We start from the raw sequence: 20,478 nt of genomic DNA on the forward strand, positions 1-20,478 counted from the left end.
AGCCTCCACCGTTGTCTTTTCATGGTAATGATTTTTCTGCATTTTTCTGCGATCCACAAATCCATTTGTTAACCTGACAGGTTAGGTGTGTAAGGTTTACATTGAGAGTAAAAACTAATTAACCCATGAGTTAGTGGCACAAGTGCAAGACTTTCAGATAGTGTAAGAAAAACAGGGTTTGATTAGGGAATAATAGTTGTACAAATCTAAAGTCTGCAAAGGATTTTTATTTAAACAAATTGTCACACAGACACGTTAATATGCAGCTTCAAAATCCTCCAGTAGACCTTTATGTTTGGCTCATTGGTCAGGTTTCTGTTGGTCACAAATCGAAATAAATCTGCTAACAAAACATAGTAATTGAATAGAATTCACAAATAAGAACCAGGGAGAGACCAGCATAAATATGCAACTAGATTGAAGACCTCGGTTTAATCATATGATGTGATGTTGTCTTGGGTCTCCACTACCTTATAGACAATGGGGGGGGACCTGTCTTGCTTGCTGATCTCGTTCATCTCCTTGACGCCTAGGGGGGAAGCAGAGTGGGAAAAACACATGAAACAAATACTATGTCAGTGCAAATAGTACAAACACACACACAAAACCATATACACACACACACACACACACACACACACACACACACACACACACACACACACACACACACACACACACACACACACACACACACCCCATCACACACACTATCACACACACTCACACACACACACACACACACATGCAAACACATTCACGTATGCAACACATACACGTATATACACAAAGACACACACAGGCATACATACTGTACATAGTTGCACACATATGGCAACATGTATACAAACACATACATGCACACAAGCCCGCAGATACATGCATGCGCATACACACACACTAAAAGTCTTGTATGTTACATTTGTTAACAAAGAGCTGAAAGTCACTGCATGTCATATCAGTAAGCTGTTGTTATTCAAGCTAGCAAACCATTTAAGCTAAGAAACCATGACGTTTTTCTAGTTAAGATGGGGCAACTGTTGCTCCATGCAGTTGTATTCCTATCGTTAGTCGGTGACTTATGTCATTTTCTAAGCTTGAATCCATTGAGGAGGCATTTTAACAAAACCTGCCTGAAAGAACCAGTGAGCCCACATGTTTCAGATGGAATTCGAACCCTATTTGATTTTCAAAATGCATTTTGGGAGAGGGGGGGAGTGGGCAGGGTCACAACCCCAGGGTTACAACCAAAGGCAATTTTATGATACTTTTTTAGTACTGTCGTTGTGTAACTGCTATGAGCGTTATAAGCAACGTTGTACATGAATTCCGCCGCACACCGTAGCGTTATACCATAGCTGTCCGGAAAGCCTAACCCTTAAATAAATATATCGCTGCTCAGACCGAGCTTCACCATCCACATACACTGCGTCATATAATAAGTGTCCGAAAGGCCAAACTTTCTCGCAGACACCCCATTAAACCACTGCCCAGATAGAGCTCCACAAGTCCACACACACACTGCCAGTGCCCCTTGGCCATGAGTTCAGACTACCTCGTAAAAGGTAGTCTGGCACCACGAAAAGAACGCCACCTGTGTACGCATCAGAGTGAAACGTTCACAGTGTTTTGGGGAGAATTTACATTTTTTTTTAAGTTTTCTCTAAATTTGGGATTTATTTCAGTAGCAGTGATAAACTGGCATAAATTACAATGTTGATGATCATATAACACAAATGACCCTGTTTATAACAAAAAAGAGTGGTTTAAGGTTCACTGCCTTAAAAATAATAATCTCTTTGGAATACTTACGTTTGTAGGCCAAAGTCTGAATGCTGACCACAGCCTGTTGACCAATCCTGTAGTGAAGAAATTAGGAAAAAATAGCACACATTTATATTCAAAATTGTGCTTTTAGCCCTTGTTGTGTTTTTGAGGGTCGTCCGGATGCTTCTCCTCCTCACCTGTCCTCTTCACCCTCCAGCAGTTTACTGTAGGTGGAGATCTCGATGTCCAGGGCTAGCTTGATGTTCATCAGCTCCTGGTACTCCCGGAGCTGGCGGGCCATGTCCTGCTTAGCTCTCTGCACGGCCACCTCCAGGTCCCTGATGCGGCCGTCGGCGTCCCTCGTGGCCGTCTGCCCTTTGTCCTCTGCCTCCGACACTTGTTTCTCAAGCGAGGATTCCTGAGCAGAATAATTCAACAGGTTGATACATTTTCCTGGGAATAGTCCAGATACGGTGATACAGTTTAAAACAAAACAAAATGAACACCACATGTCGATGTCTAATCTCAATATGGTTGTCTCTGATAACTGCACTGAATTTGTTTATTTGGTTCATGGAAGAAACATGTCGACAACGGGAACCGGTTCACCGGGATTGTCTGCTGGTTCGTCGGGATCCACAGCCATGAAGTTTCATTTTGACGCCTAACTTTACATTTCAATAGTATGTAAATATCCTAGATGCCTTAGCCAGTATCTAGGTGGATTCTGCTCAGCAGGATTCCGCTATATGTAATATCTCACAGTTGCTTGATAGGCACTGCTTCATATGTGTCATTACATACACAGTCTGTATGTCTTTTAGGATGTTTTCCTGTTGATAAATAACTGATAATACAACTTTGATTCGCCTCCCAAGCCATCCACTGCTACGCACCTGCCCCTTGGCCGACTGGATCTCACTCTGCACGCGGCCGATCAGACGGGTGAGATCAGCGATCTCCGACTTAGTCTGACGTAGCTCGTGGCTGTACTGGTCTGCCTGGATAGCCATCTGGTCAAACTGGTGACAAAATCAAAGGATAGAATGTTAATTATCATCACAGCTCATGACATCATACAACATGTATCTCGAGGGAAGATCCCCCAGCATTGCCTTTAAACATTTCATTTCCTTTATAGATGTATTGCCTCACACCTGATGTTTGAACCTCGGAGAGCCGACAATATGACGTGAACCAACTGAAATAAAAGGAACGATTTGCAGGTGTTAACGTTTGTTCCGGTTCACCTTGGTTTTGTACGCCACCTCGGCCTCGGCGCGGCCGCGGGCGGCGATCTGCTCGTACTGGGCCTTGACCTCGGCCACGATCTGACTCATGTCCAGACCGCGGGCGTTGTCCATCTGCAACACCACCGAGGTGTCCTTCATGCTCTCCCGCAGCTCCTCCAGCTCCTGAACCCACACACAAGGCCAATGTTAAAAATAAAGACAGAGTAGAACAAACAATGAAATGCATGTCAGTTGAATTAAGGCTATACCGTTTCATAGAAGGCAATGAGAAAGTGGTTTTCGTCAGTCATGCCAGCCAACCTATCCTCCAGATCCACCCTGGTCAAATAGCCAGCATCCACATCCTAGAGGTGAGGGGAGGAAGCATGGGTCACAATCCATCGGCTTTACGTTGCAGACTCATCAGCAAATGTGGCCGTTAAAGCTGGCCGGTGCACTGTTCAAACCAGGTGTGAGTGAAGGAGAATGAACGAGTGAGTGACTAAGATAATAACCAATATTGTACCTTTTTAATCATGACAAAATCATTCTCTGCACCGTTCCTCTTGTTGATCTCCTCCTCGTATCTGGATCGACATAATCATACATTGAAAGTTGCAGTAAAGTGATTAATTATATCTTAATTAGGCAAGATGACTCTTAATGTCATCTTAAAATAAAATTCCTTTGAACATATTTCACATTTCACAATGCAGTAAAAAAATCTAAAAAATGCTATCTTACTGGTTCTTGTAGTCATCCACATATTTGTGCATAACATCGTTCTCCTGGCACAGCCTTTCCTTGTCGTTGCCGATCGTGTCCAACTGTCTCTGCAGGTTGGCAATGTAGCCCTTCAGCATCGGCTCTAGTTTAGACTCTTCATCGGACTGTTCACTCAGCAGTTTCCACTTGGTCTCTAGCATCTTGTTCTGTTGCTCTAGGAATCTGACCTATATGCATGATAATAACTCAGGTGTCATCAACATTCACTAAACCAACCAATAAAAAAAACATAAGCAACTAGCCTAACTCTTGCAGTATTCATTCAGAATTACATCCACGTTGAAAGTCGCGTTCAGGTTATGAAAGTATTGCAATTATCGTCTTCTAACTATCTATCCTGTCCTGACAAAGACTGGTAGCCAAACCACTTGAGGAAAAACAAAATAATAATTAGCTTACCTTATCAATTAAGGACGCAAAGCGATTATTGAGGCCCTTGATCTCGTTCTTCTCATGGGTGCGGATGACTTGGATTTCGGGGTCTATGGCCACGTTGAGTCGGGTGAGCAGATTGAGGTTGACGGACACAGCTTTGATAGGGGCGCCTCCGGGGGAGGAGAAGCTGCTGGCTCTGGGGCCAGAGTTGGACCCCAGAGACATGCTGCTGAAGCCCCCTGAGTATCCGGAGTATCGACCCTTCTGGATGCTGCCATGCTTTGATCTCAAACTCATGGTGGTCGCAATGTGCGTGGAGGATACTGTTGATGTGGGGAGGCGCAGTATGAGCTTAGAAATATTGTAGCACTGAGATGAAGACTCCTCGCAGACAGCTGTTATCAGTGTGCGGGGAAGGGCGGGGTTTGATTGTGAGGTTAAGCGGTGTAACCAGTTTGACACACACCTCTGCTACCCACGGTGATGCAAATAGATCATAAATATTTAGTTTTCCTTCAGGGTAGGATTCCCACCTTGGTGAATGGCTCTGCTGTTAGAGTGACATGAATTGTTTATTCATTCTTAAAAAAGACTGCAAATGTTTAAATGGTATGGGAACAATGAGGGCTACATTGTCTATTTCTGTCTATGTATTACATTATTCTATTTTAAAACCCACATGTTCAATGTTTCAAAGAAACACTGTGATCCATGAAAATGAACATTTCAGAGATTTACAAAGACATTTACAAACTAGAACTGCAAGCAGTTATGCAGGGGTCCAAGAAGTGTGCATTTCGCCGGCACAACGCGGCAAGAAATGTGCGTTTCGCCGGCACAATGCGAAGCAAGTATTCAAAACGCTACCGTGAACAACATGTGGATATAAAGGTTTTGACTGTGGGAGCTTCGGTGTGGGAGTTATAGCCTAAAACGCGTTTTCAGAACATTGGCCAAATAGGAGATAGACAATGTCGTCGTTTTTTGGCGCCGCCCTGTGGCGACATTTTCCAAAGACAATTTTCCTTTGCCAAAAACTCCCGCCCACATTAATAATTCTTGGCCATATTTTCTATATAGATTCGGGTTTGCCCCTTGATGGTTTCCCTTGAGTTTGAAGAACATTCCTTTGGCCAATTAGAAGATATACAATTTCCTCGTTTATTGCGCCCCCTAATGGCGAAATATTCCGAATTCTTTATTGAACGCCATTAAGGGTAGCACCGACATGTGTCTAAAATTTGGACTTGATCCGATGTCTAATTTTGGTATTTTCTGAATTTTTGCGTATCGACGTAAAACGTAGCTAATAAAGCAATATTCAAAACGCTACCGTTTCGTAGTCGAAGGTCGGATCAAAAAAGTATATAGTTTTTCTTTTCGTGTGCGTCTGACGATGTCGTGTGCAAAGTTTGGTGTCGATTGGTCAAGAAATGTGGGCGGAGTTGGGAAAAAACAGTTTTGCGGTTTTCGCGATTTTGCGAAAAAAAATTATAGACGCAAATGGGCGTGGCCTATGCCAAAAGATGCATCAGACTCCAGTGAATCTGTGTGTTCAAGGTTTTGAATGTGGGAGGTTCGGTGTGGGAGTTATAGCCCCAAACGCGATTTTCTTGTTATAGCGCCACCTAGTGGCCGGCAGGTCTGGATTTTGTCGTCTGCTTAGTCCGAACAGATCTGGACCTAGTCATGCAATTTGCGTGTCGGCACCATTTACGGTTTGGGGTGTGGGCCCACTTTTAGGGGGGTAAGAATAATAATAACTAGAACTGCAAGCAGTTATGCAGGGGTCCAAGAAGTGTGCATTTCGCCGGCACAACGCGACAAGAAATGTGCATTTCGCCGGCACAACGCAAAGCAAGTATTCAAAACGCTACCGTGAACAACATGTGGATATAAAGTTTTTGACTGTGGGAGCTTCGGTGTGGGAGTTATAGCCTAAAACGCGTTTTCAGAACATTCCATTGGCCAAATAGGAGATAGACAATGTCGTCGTTTTTTGGCGCCGCCCTGTGGCGAAATTTTTAATTTTCCAAAGACAATTTTCCTTTGCCAAATAACTCCCGCCCACATTAATAATTCTTGGCCATATTGTCTATGTAGACTCGGGTTTGCCCCTTGATGGTTTCCCTTGAGTTTGAAGAGCATTCCTCTGGCCAATTAGAAGATATACAATTTCCTCGTTTATTGCGCCCCCTTATGGCAAAATTTTCCGAAATCTTTTTCGAACGCCACTAAGGGTAGCACCGACATGTGTGTAAAATTTGGACTTGATCCGATGGCTAATTTTGGTATTTTTCTGGATTTTTGATTTTCGACGTAAAACGTAGCTAATAAACAAATTTTCAAAATGCTACCGTTTCGTAATCGAAGGTCGGATCAAAAAATGTTTGAGTTTTTCTTTTCGTGTTTGTCTGACGATGTCGTGTGCAAAGTTTGGTGTCGATTGGTCAAGAAATGTGGGAGGAGTAGGGAAAAAACAGTTTTGCGGTTTTCGCGATTTAGCGAAAAAAAATTATGGACGCAAATGGGCGTGGCCTATGCCAAAAGATGCAGCAGACTCCAGTGAATATGTGCGTACAAGTTTTTGACTGTGGGAGGTTCGGTGTGGGAGTTATAGCCCCAAACGCGTATTCCTTGGTATAGCGCCACCTAGGGACCGGCGTGTCTGGATTTTGTCGTCTGCGTAGTCCTCACGGACCTGGATCTAGTCATGCAATTGGCGTGTGTGCAACATTTACGGTTTGGGCTGTATTCCCACTTTTACGGGGGAATAATAATAGGAAAAATCCTTACAAAAACAATAGGGATCCAACCTGTTGGCTTGGACCCCTAATAATAATCCTTACAAAAACAATAGGGATCCAACCTGTTGGCTTGGACCCCTAAAAAGGTGGATTATGGAGGCAATACAAGGTAAGGTTCAATCAGTGGAGTATTTTAAAGCAGCTATATTGTATTGTGGGTTTGTCTTAAAGCAACGTTATGGATGTTTTTTAGCATAATTTGTTTTTCAGATTTGCTGAAATTCTATTAACATTCTGGCAGTAGTCAGTTAATCAAATGCTCCCACACAAAAAGGGCAACTTATAGTATATGTTATCACAGGCCAATAATAAGCCTGTCCAAAAGGGAAATATTTGGAGGGTCTACCTGTCCTGCATAACTACCCTGCTCTGCCTTTTGAAAGTCTTTCGCAGGGCTACGCAGACCTATTGCTGTAGCGAGCTAGTCATGTGAATTGGGGGTGTGGCACAGGAGGGAGGGGAGGGATTGTTTCGGATGGATATTTTTCAGGATCTAGCTTCCTTGTTTTGATTGCAGGATGCCCTCAGAAATGTCAATGAACCTGAGGCCCACGATTTGGAACTAGATTGGCATAAGGTCATTTTAGGCCCTGCAATAAACTTCTTGGAAAGAGGGGTCGAATCCAAAGGAATAGCTTTAACGAGACTTTATTTGTATAAAGTATTTTCGGTATGGTAAACTGATGCTCTGAAGTAAAGAGAGATTGGAGATGTGCCTTAGCACGTGCGAGAGTGTTCTCCTAGCTGATCCTAACCACAAACCCACGTATTGTAATCGCTGCCGGGAGAGTTCTAAAGTTTTCGTGGCCAGGTGGTCTTCTTTATGGACTCAGCGAGGACCGGAAGACTTGGAGAGAAACCGGTGTGACGTAATCCTCGGTTTTCCTCGCCTGGTCTGTGATGCTGCCCTCTGTGGCTAAAGTATCTATTGTAGCCTTCAGTAATGTCCTGCTTTCCCTTGTGGCTATGTGTAGTATTTACGGCTTATATATTTGGTCCTACCCCCTATTGGTTAAGTGAGGGAAATACAGCTTGTGTTCCTAAAATACGTAACAGCCCCGTCCACACAAAGCCGTTTTTTTGGTGAAACCGCATAAGTCTTGTGCGTTTCGGCCGACCGTCCAGATGGAGCCGGCGAATCAGGTGCCCGAAACCGCACATTTCAGAAACCACCCTCGGAGGTGGTCTATCCGGACCTACGCGGTTTCGGGTTAGGATTCGTGTGGACGCCTGAAACACAAACGATGACGTCATTAGCCCCCCACCAGCTGGGGGACGTCAGAGTTGCGTTGAATTTTTTATTTATTATTTTATTTGTATTCTTTTTGTGGCTTTAAATATAGCCCCTTGATTAATTGAATTACTAACTCTACATTAAAAAGAATTTCTGCTCAATTTAAAAGGTTGATTCTCCTCGTGACTGAATGTTTGTATACAGCGCGCAGGCTGTATGCGCGCAGGCTGTATGCACTCCAGTTTTTTCTGTGGAGAACCAGCGCCTTGAATATTTACTACAGCGTTTCTACAGCTCGATGCGGTTTCGCAATGACTCCGTCTTTTTACGGAGATATTCCTGAACCGCATAAAACGAAACCGGATCGTTTTCGCCCGTTTCGGCTCCATGTGGACGGGGCCTCAGTCTGGCCATATGTTTGTGTAGCAAGAATCTTTAGCAAGCATGCCATTGCCAATATTGTCTTTACCCTCTTAAAATACGAAGAATATATTCTTCTAAATAATACCTATTTCATTTACTAGAAACTATTGAACTTTTGACCCTTTCATATGCCCCAGAATTTTCACAAAACGTTTTTTATTTTTCAGTGCACAGCTTATCTTTGAAAGGGCAACATATAGTTGCCCTTTCTTTCACTGTCGTCAGAAAGAATAATAATACATTCAACGTATGTCGCTTAACAAGGTGAACACAGAATAAAATAATTGAATAATAACGTATATAAGTAAAGAGATTAAATACGATAAAATAAAATAGGTAGCCAAAAAACTGAAATAGGTTGATAAAACAAGGTATAGTTCAAAGGAGGGAGGGAATGGAAAGAGGTTATGTGTTGAAAGGTGGGTTTTGAGGGCCTGTTTAAATGATGGGAGTGTGCTAGCCTGTCAGATGTGCTTGGTTCCAGTTCCAGAGGGAGGGTGTGGCAACATATCAAGTACATCCCACAATTAGGATGGATAATGATTATGGTTGATGTCTCAGTTCGATTTTCACTGTAGTACATCATATTCTCATCAATTCTCATCAATGAGCATCAACCTAACTTTTTCTCAGCCATAAAGATTTTGTTAGTGATGAACCTTTGCTAGTGATGCTAGTGATGGTCAAGTGCTGCAGCTAGTGATAGTCAAATGCTCCTAATGCTGCAGCTAGTGATAGTCAAATGCTCCTAGTGCTGCAGCTAGTGATAGTCAAATGCTCCTAATGCTGCAGCTAGTGATAGTCAAATGCTCCTAGTGCTCTAGCTATTGATGGTCAAATGCTCCTGCTTCAGCTATGGTCAAAAGCTCCTGCTTCAGCTAGTGATGGTCAAATGCCAACACATTGTGCTGTGTAGTATAGCTTGTTAATTCACACATTTTAACGTTTTAATCTCCTGGAAGAGATGATGTGGTTGTGCTGACAGCTATCAATATCAAGACCAGCATGGTAGACTATGTGGATGCCTTTGCTTAGGAGCACAAAATCCTGTACTGTAAACCATACAGCATAGGTAGGCCTTCCTTACTGCCACATTACACATCACTCAACCCACACCCTTCTCTGGTATATGCTCAGAAACATCAGATATTTTGACCCCCTATCCAATAATTCAAAAGCACTTAGGAGATAAACCATGTTCTGTATTGGATTCCATTGTACGTAAGTCATGTTTAACATGGCAAGTTAAAAGCGGTTTGACAGACTGGTTTGTTTCAGTTCTGGTCGACATTGGTCTGATACCTGTACACACCCGACCATGTGAGTACCAAGGATCTGGATGAACGGCACAGGGTCGTTCTCAAAGTCAAATGGAAAACTGATGTGTGGATAGACATTTTATAAGAAATGATATACACCTGCTCATGTTCGAGGTAATTCAATACTAGGACAGAACTTGTTTGCTTTAGACCTGGGCTCAGGAACCTTTTCAGTTGCCACAGCCGTATAGACATTTAATAACTTGAAATGTATTTTAGGACAGCCACGTGAGAGTTTACGTAATTACAATTCAACCTTTGGGTAAGTTCATTGCAAATTCTTCATGACATTTTAGGCTGGAAAGAATTTGTCTTACTTATATCCCCTTTTCAGGCATTTCATTATCTACTCTGATTTTAGATTTTGGTAAATAGATATTGTTCACCTGGAAATTGCCCTAGAGTTGTCCAATTGGTAAATGTAACTTTGTATCTCAGAAATATATTTGCATTATAGTATCAACTATTTTGTGTTCATTTTGTTGATACAGTCTATTTTCAGACTTGTTGGTCAGCAACAACCACTGCCATATGATCTTAGCCCCTGCTCCAGAAGGTATGTTGGCCTTCATCATGGCCTATACATTGTGTAGAAGTAATCTGCAATGAAGTTGTAATGAAATCAGGATAAACAAGGTTGCTGATTTATTTTGTATAATGTCATATGTATAACTTTCTCATTTAGGATTGTGGCATTTAGACGGGACATCATACCAGACTCAGCCAAGTCCTTCCATATTTTATGGCATTTGTACTGACGAAATACTTAGTTAGAGCCTAATTCTAGGTAATCATCAGCATACCAAATGTGCAATTTTTTAAAATTTCCAAAAAACTGCTTCCAAATAATTGTTTAAAGTTGTGTACAATTAAAATTGTTTATCACATTTATTGGGTATTATGTGTCTAAAATACTATATCATTTTACTCAGTTCAGTTGCTTTCTGAAGAGATGGTTTTTTCGTTTTAAAACCAAGGTTTCTTGAAAAATATGAAGGTAAATGTGAAGTTCAAACCAAGCATCTGGAGACTCATCAAATACGATGGCTGAATATTGACGCAAAACCATTCAAATCTGTAGTAAAACCGACCAACCAACCCGTTTTCAAGCCAGTTTCTGAAGGGGATCATTGTGGCAATAGCTCCTCCCCTTTTAGTCACATGACCACTGCATTCCTAAACCAAGCATTGGGAGTCACAGATACGCAGAGCAAAACAATCTGAAAGTTGCACCCTTTACCTGACAGTAAACAGGTACAAACTGATCGAGAGTTGGGCCGTTTCAATGTATAAGAGAGAACTGAAAACGCTGCATCGATTATGGACGGATACGAGTTATTTTCCAGCTGCAAGAAGGGGGACATTTCTAGAGTCAGGTAACGACCAAATCGTTGTTGACAACTCAGTCCTGCACAGTCCTGGCTCAGCTGGTTTCCGGGCTCTTTAAATATGTCATTTTTTTGCGTTTTTTCTTTACGTTTAGTGGCACCCAGACCGACTAACATACCCAATCACAATTGGGTATGTTAGTCGGAGTCCCCATGGTCACTGTTCATGTTGTGGGACATGGCGGAGGTGACAGCTTATTTACATTTCTCACAACACCCTTACTGCATCCATAGTAGTGAACTACGGTCATATAGGTGCCTTTAATTATCGCTCTCTGTTCGTTGTAGTCTATTACTCGTTCATCTCAATAGCAGTAGCAGCTACAAGCAAATGTTTACTTGCACGGCGGTAGGTGAATAATAAGTTATGTGTTGCTTTTAATAACATCACGGTTTGCAGCCGTATCGTTAAAGTTTTGTTTTCGATACCAGCTTAATCAAAAAGAGTGATCGCCTTCTTTTAGTTTTCGACCAGGGCTGGCTTCTGTTGCATGTCGGTAGTTCCAAAGATGTTTACTGGTAGTAGCAGTAACATGACCGGAGGATGTATTACTATTAATATCTGTACCGTGTGTTTGGACCAAATTTTTTACATTTATTTATTATGTATTTTAGATGTGCTTATTTTCTCTTTCAGCTTTTATTATATTGCAATAATTTCTTACAATGCATTATTTATTTATTTATTGCAAAACACTATGTTTTTTTTCTAAAAAGGTATCTTGTTGAAGAACGAGACGTGGACATTAATTTGAGGGATAAATGGGACTGCACCCCACTGTGAGTATGACGTCATAAGATGTAACGTTATGTGGATGCTTTCTTTGCAGTTTTACCTCTATGGTTTCTACTCAATCTATTTGTAATGTTAACCTTTGTTGTTCTTCAGGTATTGTGCTTGCCTCTGTGGTCATGAAGAACTTGTCCAGTACCTGTTGGCTCATGGTATGTAATGTCTTTAATAGGGTGTGCATGAATGTATGGTATGTGTTCACTTCAAACAGGATGAGCCAACGGAACAGGTATGTATAGTGTCTTTAATAGGGTGTGCATGAATGTATGGTATGTGTTTACTTCAAAAAGGATGAGCCAAATACCCCCCAGAGGGTCAGACAAAACACAATTTAAAGTCACTATATTTAAAAAACTAAGGTTTATTTTGCATATTGTAAACATGTTTGATCAATAAATTCCCACTAATTTATCATTATTTATACTTTTTCATCGTAATACGGTGTTCCGTTGCTGGTTGTGACCTGGATTGGTCTCGTATAATTATCACGTTCAGAAGGTCAAGAGTGGTTCCAACTCTATGATTTCAGGTGCCAAATGCGAAGCCAACACATTCGATGGAGAGAGGTGTGTGTACGGCTCCCTGAAAGACTCTATTCGACGTCTGCTCAAAGAACACAAGTGCATTACTGCCAAAACAATGCAACGGGACTACTTTGACTACTTCCTGCACATGTAAGGCTCAATTGCTTAGTTGTAATTAATTTGGGAATCATTCAGATAATTATGATTTGACAGTTTCCCAGCCCATCACAATAGGTGTATTAAGTGTTTACATTGTCATGTAGTCCACTGGTTCCCAACCTTTGACTTAAGGTGTATATACACCATAGGGTCAACAAGACCTTTCGTAGAGCAAACTGTAAAAAAATATAAACATTGTAGTGGCTGAGAAAAATACATATGGCTTGCTAAGCCCTTTGACACTGTAATCATGGTGTGACACTAAATTGACATCAAGACCATTCGCGATCCCCTTATGCAAACAGGAAAATAATTTAACACTGCCATGGCTGAGCAAATTATGCCAGATCAACTTTATACACTTTTTTTTTTTTCTGAATTCTAACTTTGATAAAGGGCTAAAAAATCAAATGTAATTGAAAATATATAATTAGATTTTTAGACTAGAGATCATGGCCTGTAGGAAACAGTGGAAAGAAAAAGTAAGCCATGCTGCTTATGCTCCTAGTGTTTTTTACTTAGCAAACACAAAATGACACAAAGAATCGGTGGATACATTACAATCTAAAACGTATGATGGAATGCACAAAGCAAAACACTGTTTCTTAAATAATAACAAGCCATAATGATATATTTACTGAACAATATTTAGAACATATTGATTTTCAATTATCTATATAATTGTTTATTGCATGTACCACCTGCAGTCGTAGTGGGGCAAGAAACCCAGGTAGAAAATACTTATTGAGACAAACATAAAAGAGATGAGGGAATGCTTTGTCATGTTTGCTTTCAAATCAAGCAACAAAGACTATAGATTTTCACTAGTTGACTGGATAACCAGGCTCTCCCCAATGTAACCTATATATTCCTTGTATGCTGTTAATTTAATTTCCAGGATACTTGAGCAGGGACAGCACAGTGATGTAAAGTTCATGATCCATGGCGAGATATTCCTGGCTCACCGCTGTGTTCTCAGCGCACGATCCGAGTACTTCACGACAATGTTTGAAACCAAGTGGAAAGGAAAGAACTTGATCACACTCAAACACCCTTTGGTAAGACCTAATTCACACCAGAGTCAGCCATTTCCTTAGCCACCGGCCTTGAACTGCTGGTTTCTCTGGAAGCTAAGCATGGCCAGTCTGGTAAATCCTTGGGGCTGGTAGAGGTGTTGGAGAAACATTGAAAACTTTACCACATTATTGCTAGTACCAGCTGACTGCCAGTTAAACACATAATGGACTTTGATAATATTCAAATGCATTTTTAAAGCTGAGTGTTTTATTGGCATCAAGCGGAATGTACTTTGCGGAAATGGAATATAATATTGTTAAGTATTTTGTATTTGTGTCAAATCCGGAAGAATCGTTGTGTTTTTGTTACCTGAGAATGGCTTTGGATCTCCATAGGGAGCAGGTCCTCTTCCACCAAGCCCGCCACGTTTTACCACCATGTTTCTACAGTAGCCCAGAACAGAATAACGGCTCTAGAGAGGAGGCGTTTTCAAATAACAATGATCAAAATGTATAAATCGATTAAGGAACCTCATTACATTGGCTTGACGCTGTCGTAAAGGATGACATCAGTTTGGATGCACCTACTGATACCATACAGGCCAGTATAGGCCACCATAGCTTTGCCTATTATATTGGAAGGAGGGGTGAGAGGAAGTGAGGGAAGGGGGGATATTCAGTCGGTTGCAATCTGCAACCTCACCGCTAGATGCCACCAAATCCTACACACTGCACCCTTAAGTGCTTTGACTATGAAACTTGATCAAACAACTTGATAAAACAGAAGCATAATGAGATTAAAATGAAATATTTCCTTTTTACAGATAAACCCTGCAGCTTTTGGAGCGCTCCTGCAGTATATCTACACAGGTAGATATTGAGCCTTCTTTTTCTGTCATGCCTTAAAAATTCTTGTTTGGTGTAATAATAATAATAGTTGTTCCTCGAAGGACGCATGGACATCAACGTAAGCTTTATTGAAGACTGCAGACTGCTGGCTAAACAGTGTAAAATGGATGACCTTACAGAGGACCTTCAGCATAAATGTAAACAGGTGTATGAATATGGTAAGAACCTTGTCTTACGCTTCTTATGCATCGATATAATTAGGTATTACATTAAGTTTGGCGATCTTTTGATTATCAGTAACTCACATCTCTTGTGCTGTTGTCTTTAATATCCTGTAGTTTCCAATAAACCTGGAATTTGTGTGAAGGTCCTTACCCTTGGACCTCACAGCGATCGGCTGCAGGAACATATGCTGCAGCTGGCAGTGGGTGCCCTGCCTGCAGAATTAAGAGTAAGGGATCAGGATATCTCGTCATGAGTGACCATGTACTTTTTTTTAACATATTCAGTGAGGGCTTTTTAAGCTCATACATTTATTGATGTATTTTTAACAGGTTGGATGTGGTCAGCTTCCTTTTATCATAACCGATGACTACCCCACTTACCCGGACATTGCCTTCAAAGTGGAAGGGTACAATTTCTTATGTCACAAGGTATTTCCACAGTCAGGTTTTATCCAATGTTTTCCTGTCTTGTGACCCTGGCTTGGTTCGATGGCCGGCAAGCTGTTTATGTGTGCATGTGTTATAGGCATTTTTCTGCGGACGTAGCGACTACTTTAAAGCTATGTTGGAGGACCATTTCAGTGAGGGAGAAATACTGACCACCCAGCCCAACGTCCCAGTGCTCACGCTCCACAACATCTCCTACGAAGTGTTTATCTGCCTCCTTTACTACATCTACGGTGATGATACTGAGGTAGGGTCGCTCACATGGCAACACACTGCTTGCATCTGCATTCATCTAACATATCTGAAAACGCTGAGCTAATAACTGGAAGTTGAAATACTGACTAGTAACGCTTGCCAGAAGTAGTTAGCCCTCCACCGGGATATGTATCCTAAATTATTAGAATACTCCTTGCAAACACACAATGGCATTTTCTTGACAAAATTTGTTGTAAAACGTTTATGCCCTCTCACCAAAACCTTATCACCATTATTAGGCTATGTTGAAGACGAGCAATGTCTGTATCACCAACCAGACCCACAGCCTTTTCCAATATATGTTCTGTGCCCATACCTAACAGTACTTGACATTTTAAAATATACCAAGGGAATACCTAAGGCTGCCGAAGGTAGTTTTACATAATCATTAATTCACGATGAATCAGTGATTTTTCTGTGTCCAGTTATTCCCCGACAACGTGCTGGACATGTTGTACGTGGCCGACATGTATCTGCTCCCAGGCCTGAAGCGCCTGTGTGGAGCCGCGCTGGCTAAGACTGTATGTGAGGACAATGTTCTGGAGATCTGGAAGACGGCCAAGCTCTTCAGCCTTTCGCGCCTGGAGGACCAGTGCAAAGAGCTGATGGCCAAGATCATAGAGAAGGTGAACGTCTCGTTCTGTGTCTGTGTTGGCACTAGGTGCTGATGCCGTGCATGATGTTTGTTTACATTCTCTGCTGGGACTCAGAGAATATATCGCAAACACGAAACACGTACATTTGTATTTGTTTCAATTTTTCACACTGGACAAGATCATTTTGGCTTAAAATGACCATAACACCCATTTTGCAAAAAAAACATGTTTTGCTCAGTACACATCTAGTATCTCAGTAGGCCTTTTGTCTTAGTTGTAAATATAGGTACACATTAGGTTATACCAAGACGCTTGGGCACTATATGCCCAAACCCTTATTATGAGGTTTAACAAGAACCATTTTGCTCCTAATATTGACCATCTCGCCCCACTATATTTAACCAGAAATTTCTGTGTTTTCCCAGCTTGTGAACAGTGCTGAGTTTGCAGAGATGATCCAAGAGGATGCTAGGTCTGTAGTGGATCGCCAGGATATGGACTCCATCCCTCTGGTGGACGACATCCGCTACCACATCACCACTAACGTCCAGACGTACAGTGCCATCGAGGAGGCCAACCAGAAACTGCAAGTGCTGGAGCAGCTACTGGTCAGTATCGGACTCGAGTGTTAAGTGTCAGCCAGGCATCGTCTTGCATACACTGCTTTGAATGACGCTCTCCCTATTGGATCAGACCTGTCCTTTAAGTGGCCTTATGGAAGGTTTTTTAAATGTTTTGAATGGAAAATGTATAGAATTGTTGGGGAAAAAAGCGAATGCTTGAAGTTTTTGGGCTGACATGTACTTTTTTTTCTCACAAAGAATTCGGCAGCAAAAGCGTAGAAGTGTTTATATTGTGTATGGTATCTATTTATGAATGCATTATGAATAAGGGTGACCAGATATCCCAGCTTTCAAGGGAAATTCGCTTGAAGGAGCTGCCCCCGGAAATGTCCACACTGAAAAATGTTATAATTGTACAAATATATTGATTGATTTTTAAATGGCAAAGGTTCTGGTTTACTCATCATGAATATTAATTTTGAGACAGTTGCTCATTAGGCCAGTGTCTATCTGAGAGGCTTTGATGCAAACTTTCTTCAAAGGGGTTTATCTAACCGTACAACTTTTTACCATAAGCAGGCATAACCGATCATAAACAATGGGCTATCAATACCATATAGAATGGTATGGTATTTGAGTTGCCTACCTTAGTTCGTTTTATGGCTGGTTTACCAAAGCTTAAAACACATCATAGTTAAGCGTTGGGCCAGGAGTACAGCGCAATATGTTACTACAGTACTACATTTACCATGGTGAGAATAGGCTAAATGTAAATATGTCCCATTTTAGGAATAATATTTACTATTTTGGGGGGGGGGGGGGGGGGGGGAACTGCCAAACTACAAATGTCACAGTTTTTCATTTGAGGAATCTGGTCACCTTATTATAAATGCATGCATTGACTTGAACTTACTTAGCTACCTTGTTTAATGGTAGACATAGCTCTATATTATGAGTATGGCATGTATGATACACTTCTATAATACGCTGTACAAATACATTCACTCTGCTTATTTTGGCAAACAATGCCAGTGAATTAGTCTGAATTAAGAGGTCCGTTATTTCTGAGTGATCTAGAAAAAATACTTAACATTAATGCGCTTTACATAGGTTTTATGTAGATATGACCCCTTTTCTGACCTTTGCCTACTTTCGGGTATCTTCAACCTAATAAACTACAATGGATGCTATCATGGCTATCATTTAAAAATACAATATATGTAGGCATTCAGGATTTTCCTCAATTGCATTAGTTAGCATGACAGCAAAAACCTTTGTATTCTTTTTTTATTTGGCACTATCAAGTAATGTATGTTGAATAAAAAGGTATATATATTCTTTTTCTTTTGTCCGATTCATTTACTATTCAGAACGGCTCCTGTAGATGGAGCTATTTCTCTTTGTATGTGCTTCATCGCTTGCAACGGCAGTGGACCTTTTTTCTGTTAAGCCAAGGTCACTGGTATGTTTTGCTAGCAATGGACTGTTTAGCTTTGCACAGATGCACTTACACGTGGTGTATTGTTGCCATTGTAAACCCCATCAGCCTGATCTGAAAAGGCCTGCGGAAGTACCAAAAGACCTTCAGAAGTACAAAGAGGCCTTCGGAAGTACAAACTTAATGGAGGCCTAGGCTTTAAAACAACAGTGGACAGGCTTTTTTATACAAATTGGAACAAGTTCTGCAAAACCAAACACAATATAGGAGAGTTCCCTACATAACAGTGATTCCTATTACAAAATATTGTAATACACCATCTGTTCAGGATTAGTATACTGAAAGCCACGAATTAAAATGTGCTGCTAGTCTTGAGACCTATTATTTGGTTCTGAGGTAACTAAATAACCCATGGTTGGCTTCTAGGTGTCAAATTGCATTTCCCGTTTGCATGTAGCAGCATGTTGACTAGTATATTTGATCAGAAAACTTTGCAAAATAGCAGCGATACAGACCAACTAACTGGAATAGCAGTTACCATTGGAAAACTCCTTAATGTAATGTGTATACATCATTTATATTTTATAACTTTAATTATGATTTGTTCAAGATGTTACAAACATTGGTACCTCATTCACCTTCCTAAAGAGCTATTTTTGTCTTTAAAATGGTGGGAGATTTCAGCCCACTGCATCAGTGCTTTGCGTCTGTTTTGGCTTTTTCCTTTGGAATAAACATGAATGGCTACATTGTAAGTTCCCTAGCTTGTTGTAACTAAAACCTGAACTAAGCCCAAGTGCAGAGTATGATAGGAGGCCAGGCTCACAGCTTGCAAACAACTTCTACGTCTTTTGTTTTTCAATAACTGAGGATGTAAAATAGCTGAAATTCTTATGTTGTGGTTTTATAATTTGAACAAATTATTGCTTTGAACCACATACTACGAATGAGGAATCATTCTTGCAACAATAATAGCGTTCAATATATGCAGCTCACATGTATTAATATCCTCAGTGTGTATTACTGGCATGAGGTAAACAACATGTATATATGCAAGAAGCTAGTAGTTGAGGTCCTATTTTGATTCCTTTCCAAATATCTTCCTTTGATGTCATCTGGTAATAAACTGAAAACAAAACATATAAATCATTTCTAATAATTTTACTGCCATTGAACGATGAACTCGTATTTTACCTTGTTTACTCAGCCTGCTCTTGTCTTAAACCTCAAACGATACTTGCTTAAAAGGCCCCAACTATTATGTAACAAAAGGACATAGGCCTGCTGGATACAAAAGGTCTAAATTAATCAGTTGTTGCCAAGAAGATCTCTTTACAGGATTGCAACGAAATAAGAGGGATTTAGTCCCAGTGAGGAAGGCATTCACATCCAAAGACAAATTTGACGTTATTCCATGACTGGTGCCAGGTTGAAGATGGCTGTAAAATTGAATTAACAGCGCTTGCAACAGGATTATGTTATCTGAAACATGTTTATTTGTGTGCCCTTTGTTGACGCTTTCCTGGCACTGTGTGACAGTCAGATGCTTACACCTCACATGACACGGCCCTGGTAATATCGGATTAAACCTTACATGCTCACTTGTTGCATTAACAGCTCAATACCCGGACATGGAAGTGAACGTTGGCATTATAGCTTTTATGGCACACTCAGATAAAAACCGGCACAAAATATTTACTCTAGCTTTTGCAAGCCATAGATAAGGTGAGCTGATGAAACGATAGTTGCGTTTTCTCTTGACAATCATGGCGTGGCAGTCCATGTTACCTGAATCCTTTTATGTTTTTTTTTGCAATTTTATGTTTTAACAACACACAAATGGTTGCTTTACTAGAGTCGAGTCACAAGGTTCCCGGTGGAGAACACAAAGGGGTTTTGCAGGAGGACACGGACAGTATTTACATGTGAGACAGGATTAAACCATTACCATGTGACAGGGATGCCCTCAGCAAGACCTCTAACAAAAGACATGCTAAATCCGTCCAGGACAAGTAGGTCTAACCCTGAACACTCAACTAAACAAATTGCATTTGTTATGCAGATGCTTTATGTTATGCAGATTTCATAATATTTGCTATGATTCGAATGAAAACTGTTCAAATGATTATGATAAGAGACACACAACAATAACAAACCATTGTTGGTATTTATAGATTGGGGAGGCTTTGAAACGTGACCTTCGTGTATTTTGATTAAATGGTATGGGAGGCCTACACCAAAACAATATAAATGTGGCTTTGACATTGAGTGCTACTTCCAGTT

General features: G+C 40.9%; 2 protein-coding genes across 3 annotated transcripts; one reads left to right on the plus strand and one right to left on the minus strand.

Annotated features, from left to right (window-relative positions):
- Positions 1-207: 207 nt before the first annotated feature.
- Positions 208-4,561, minus strand: LOC115552475 (keratin, type II cytoskeletal 8). Of its 2 annotated transcripts, XM_030368634.1 has the most exons (10): positions 4,185-4,561; positions 3,744-3,952; positions 3,526-3,586; positions 3,269-3,364; positions 3,018-3,182; positions 2,664-2,789; positions 1,965-2,185; positions 1,813-1,859; positions 471-529; positions 208-315 (listed from the first exon to the last, which is right to left on the minus strand). In XM_030368634.1, the coding sequence occupies exons 1-10, from the start codon at positions 4,455-4,457 to the stop codon at positions 301-303; spliced, it is 1,272 nt and encodes a 423-aa protein (XP_030224494.1). In that variant the 5' UTR covers positions 4,458-4,561; the 3' UTR covers positions 208-300. The 2 variants fall into 2 exon arrangements, with proteins under 2 accessions (XP_030224494.1, XP_030224485.1); XM_030368625.1 differs by having other exon boundaries at positions 262-529; positions 4,185-4,560.
- Positions 4,562-11,105: 6,544 nt separating this feature from the next.
- abtb1 (ankyrin repeat and BTB (POZ) domain containing 1) lies at positions 11,106-18,097 on the plus strand. Its single transcript, XM_030368602.1, has 12 exons — positions 11,106-11,319; positions 12,049-12,111; positions 12,221-12,276; positions 12,654-12,798; positions 13,706-13,865; positions 14,648-14,693; positions 14,774-14,890; positions 15,011-15,123; positions 15,227-15,325; positions 15,423-15,590; positions 16,024-16,224; positions 16,620-18,097. Exons 1-12 carry the CDS (start codon positions 11,264-11,266, stop codon positions 16,824-16,826), a joined length of 1,431 nt encoding a protein of 476 aa, XP_030224462.1. The 5' UTR covers positions 11,106-11,263; the 3' UTR covers positions 16,827-18,097.
- Positions 18,098-20,478: the final 2,381 nt, after the last annotated feature.

The sequence above is a fragment of the Gadus morhua genome, chromosome 1 (genome assembly GCF_902167405.1).
Source record: "Gadus morhua chromosome 1, gadMor3.0, whole genome shotgun sequence".
NCBI classification, from domain to species: Eukaryota; Metazoa; Chordata; class Actinopteri; order Gadiformes; family Gadidae; genus Gadus; species Gadus morhua.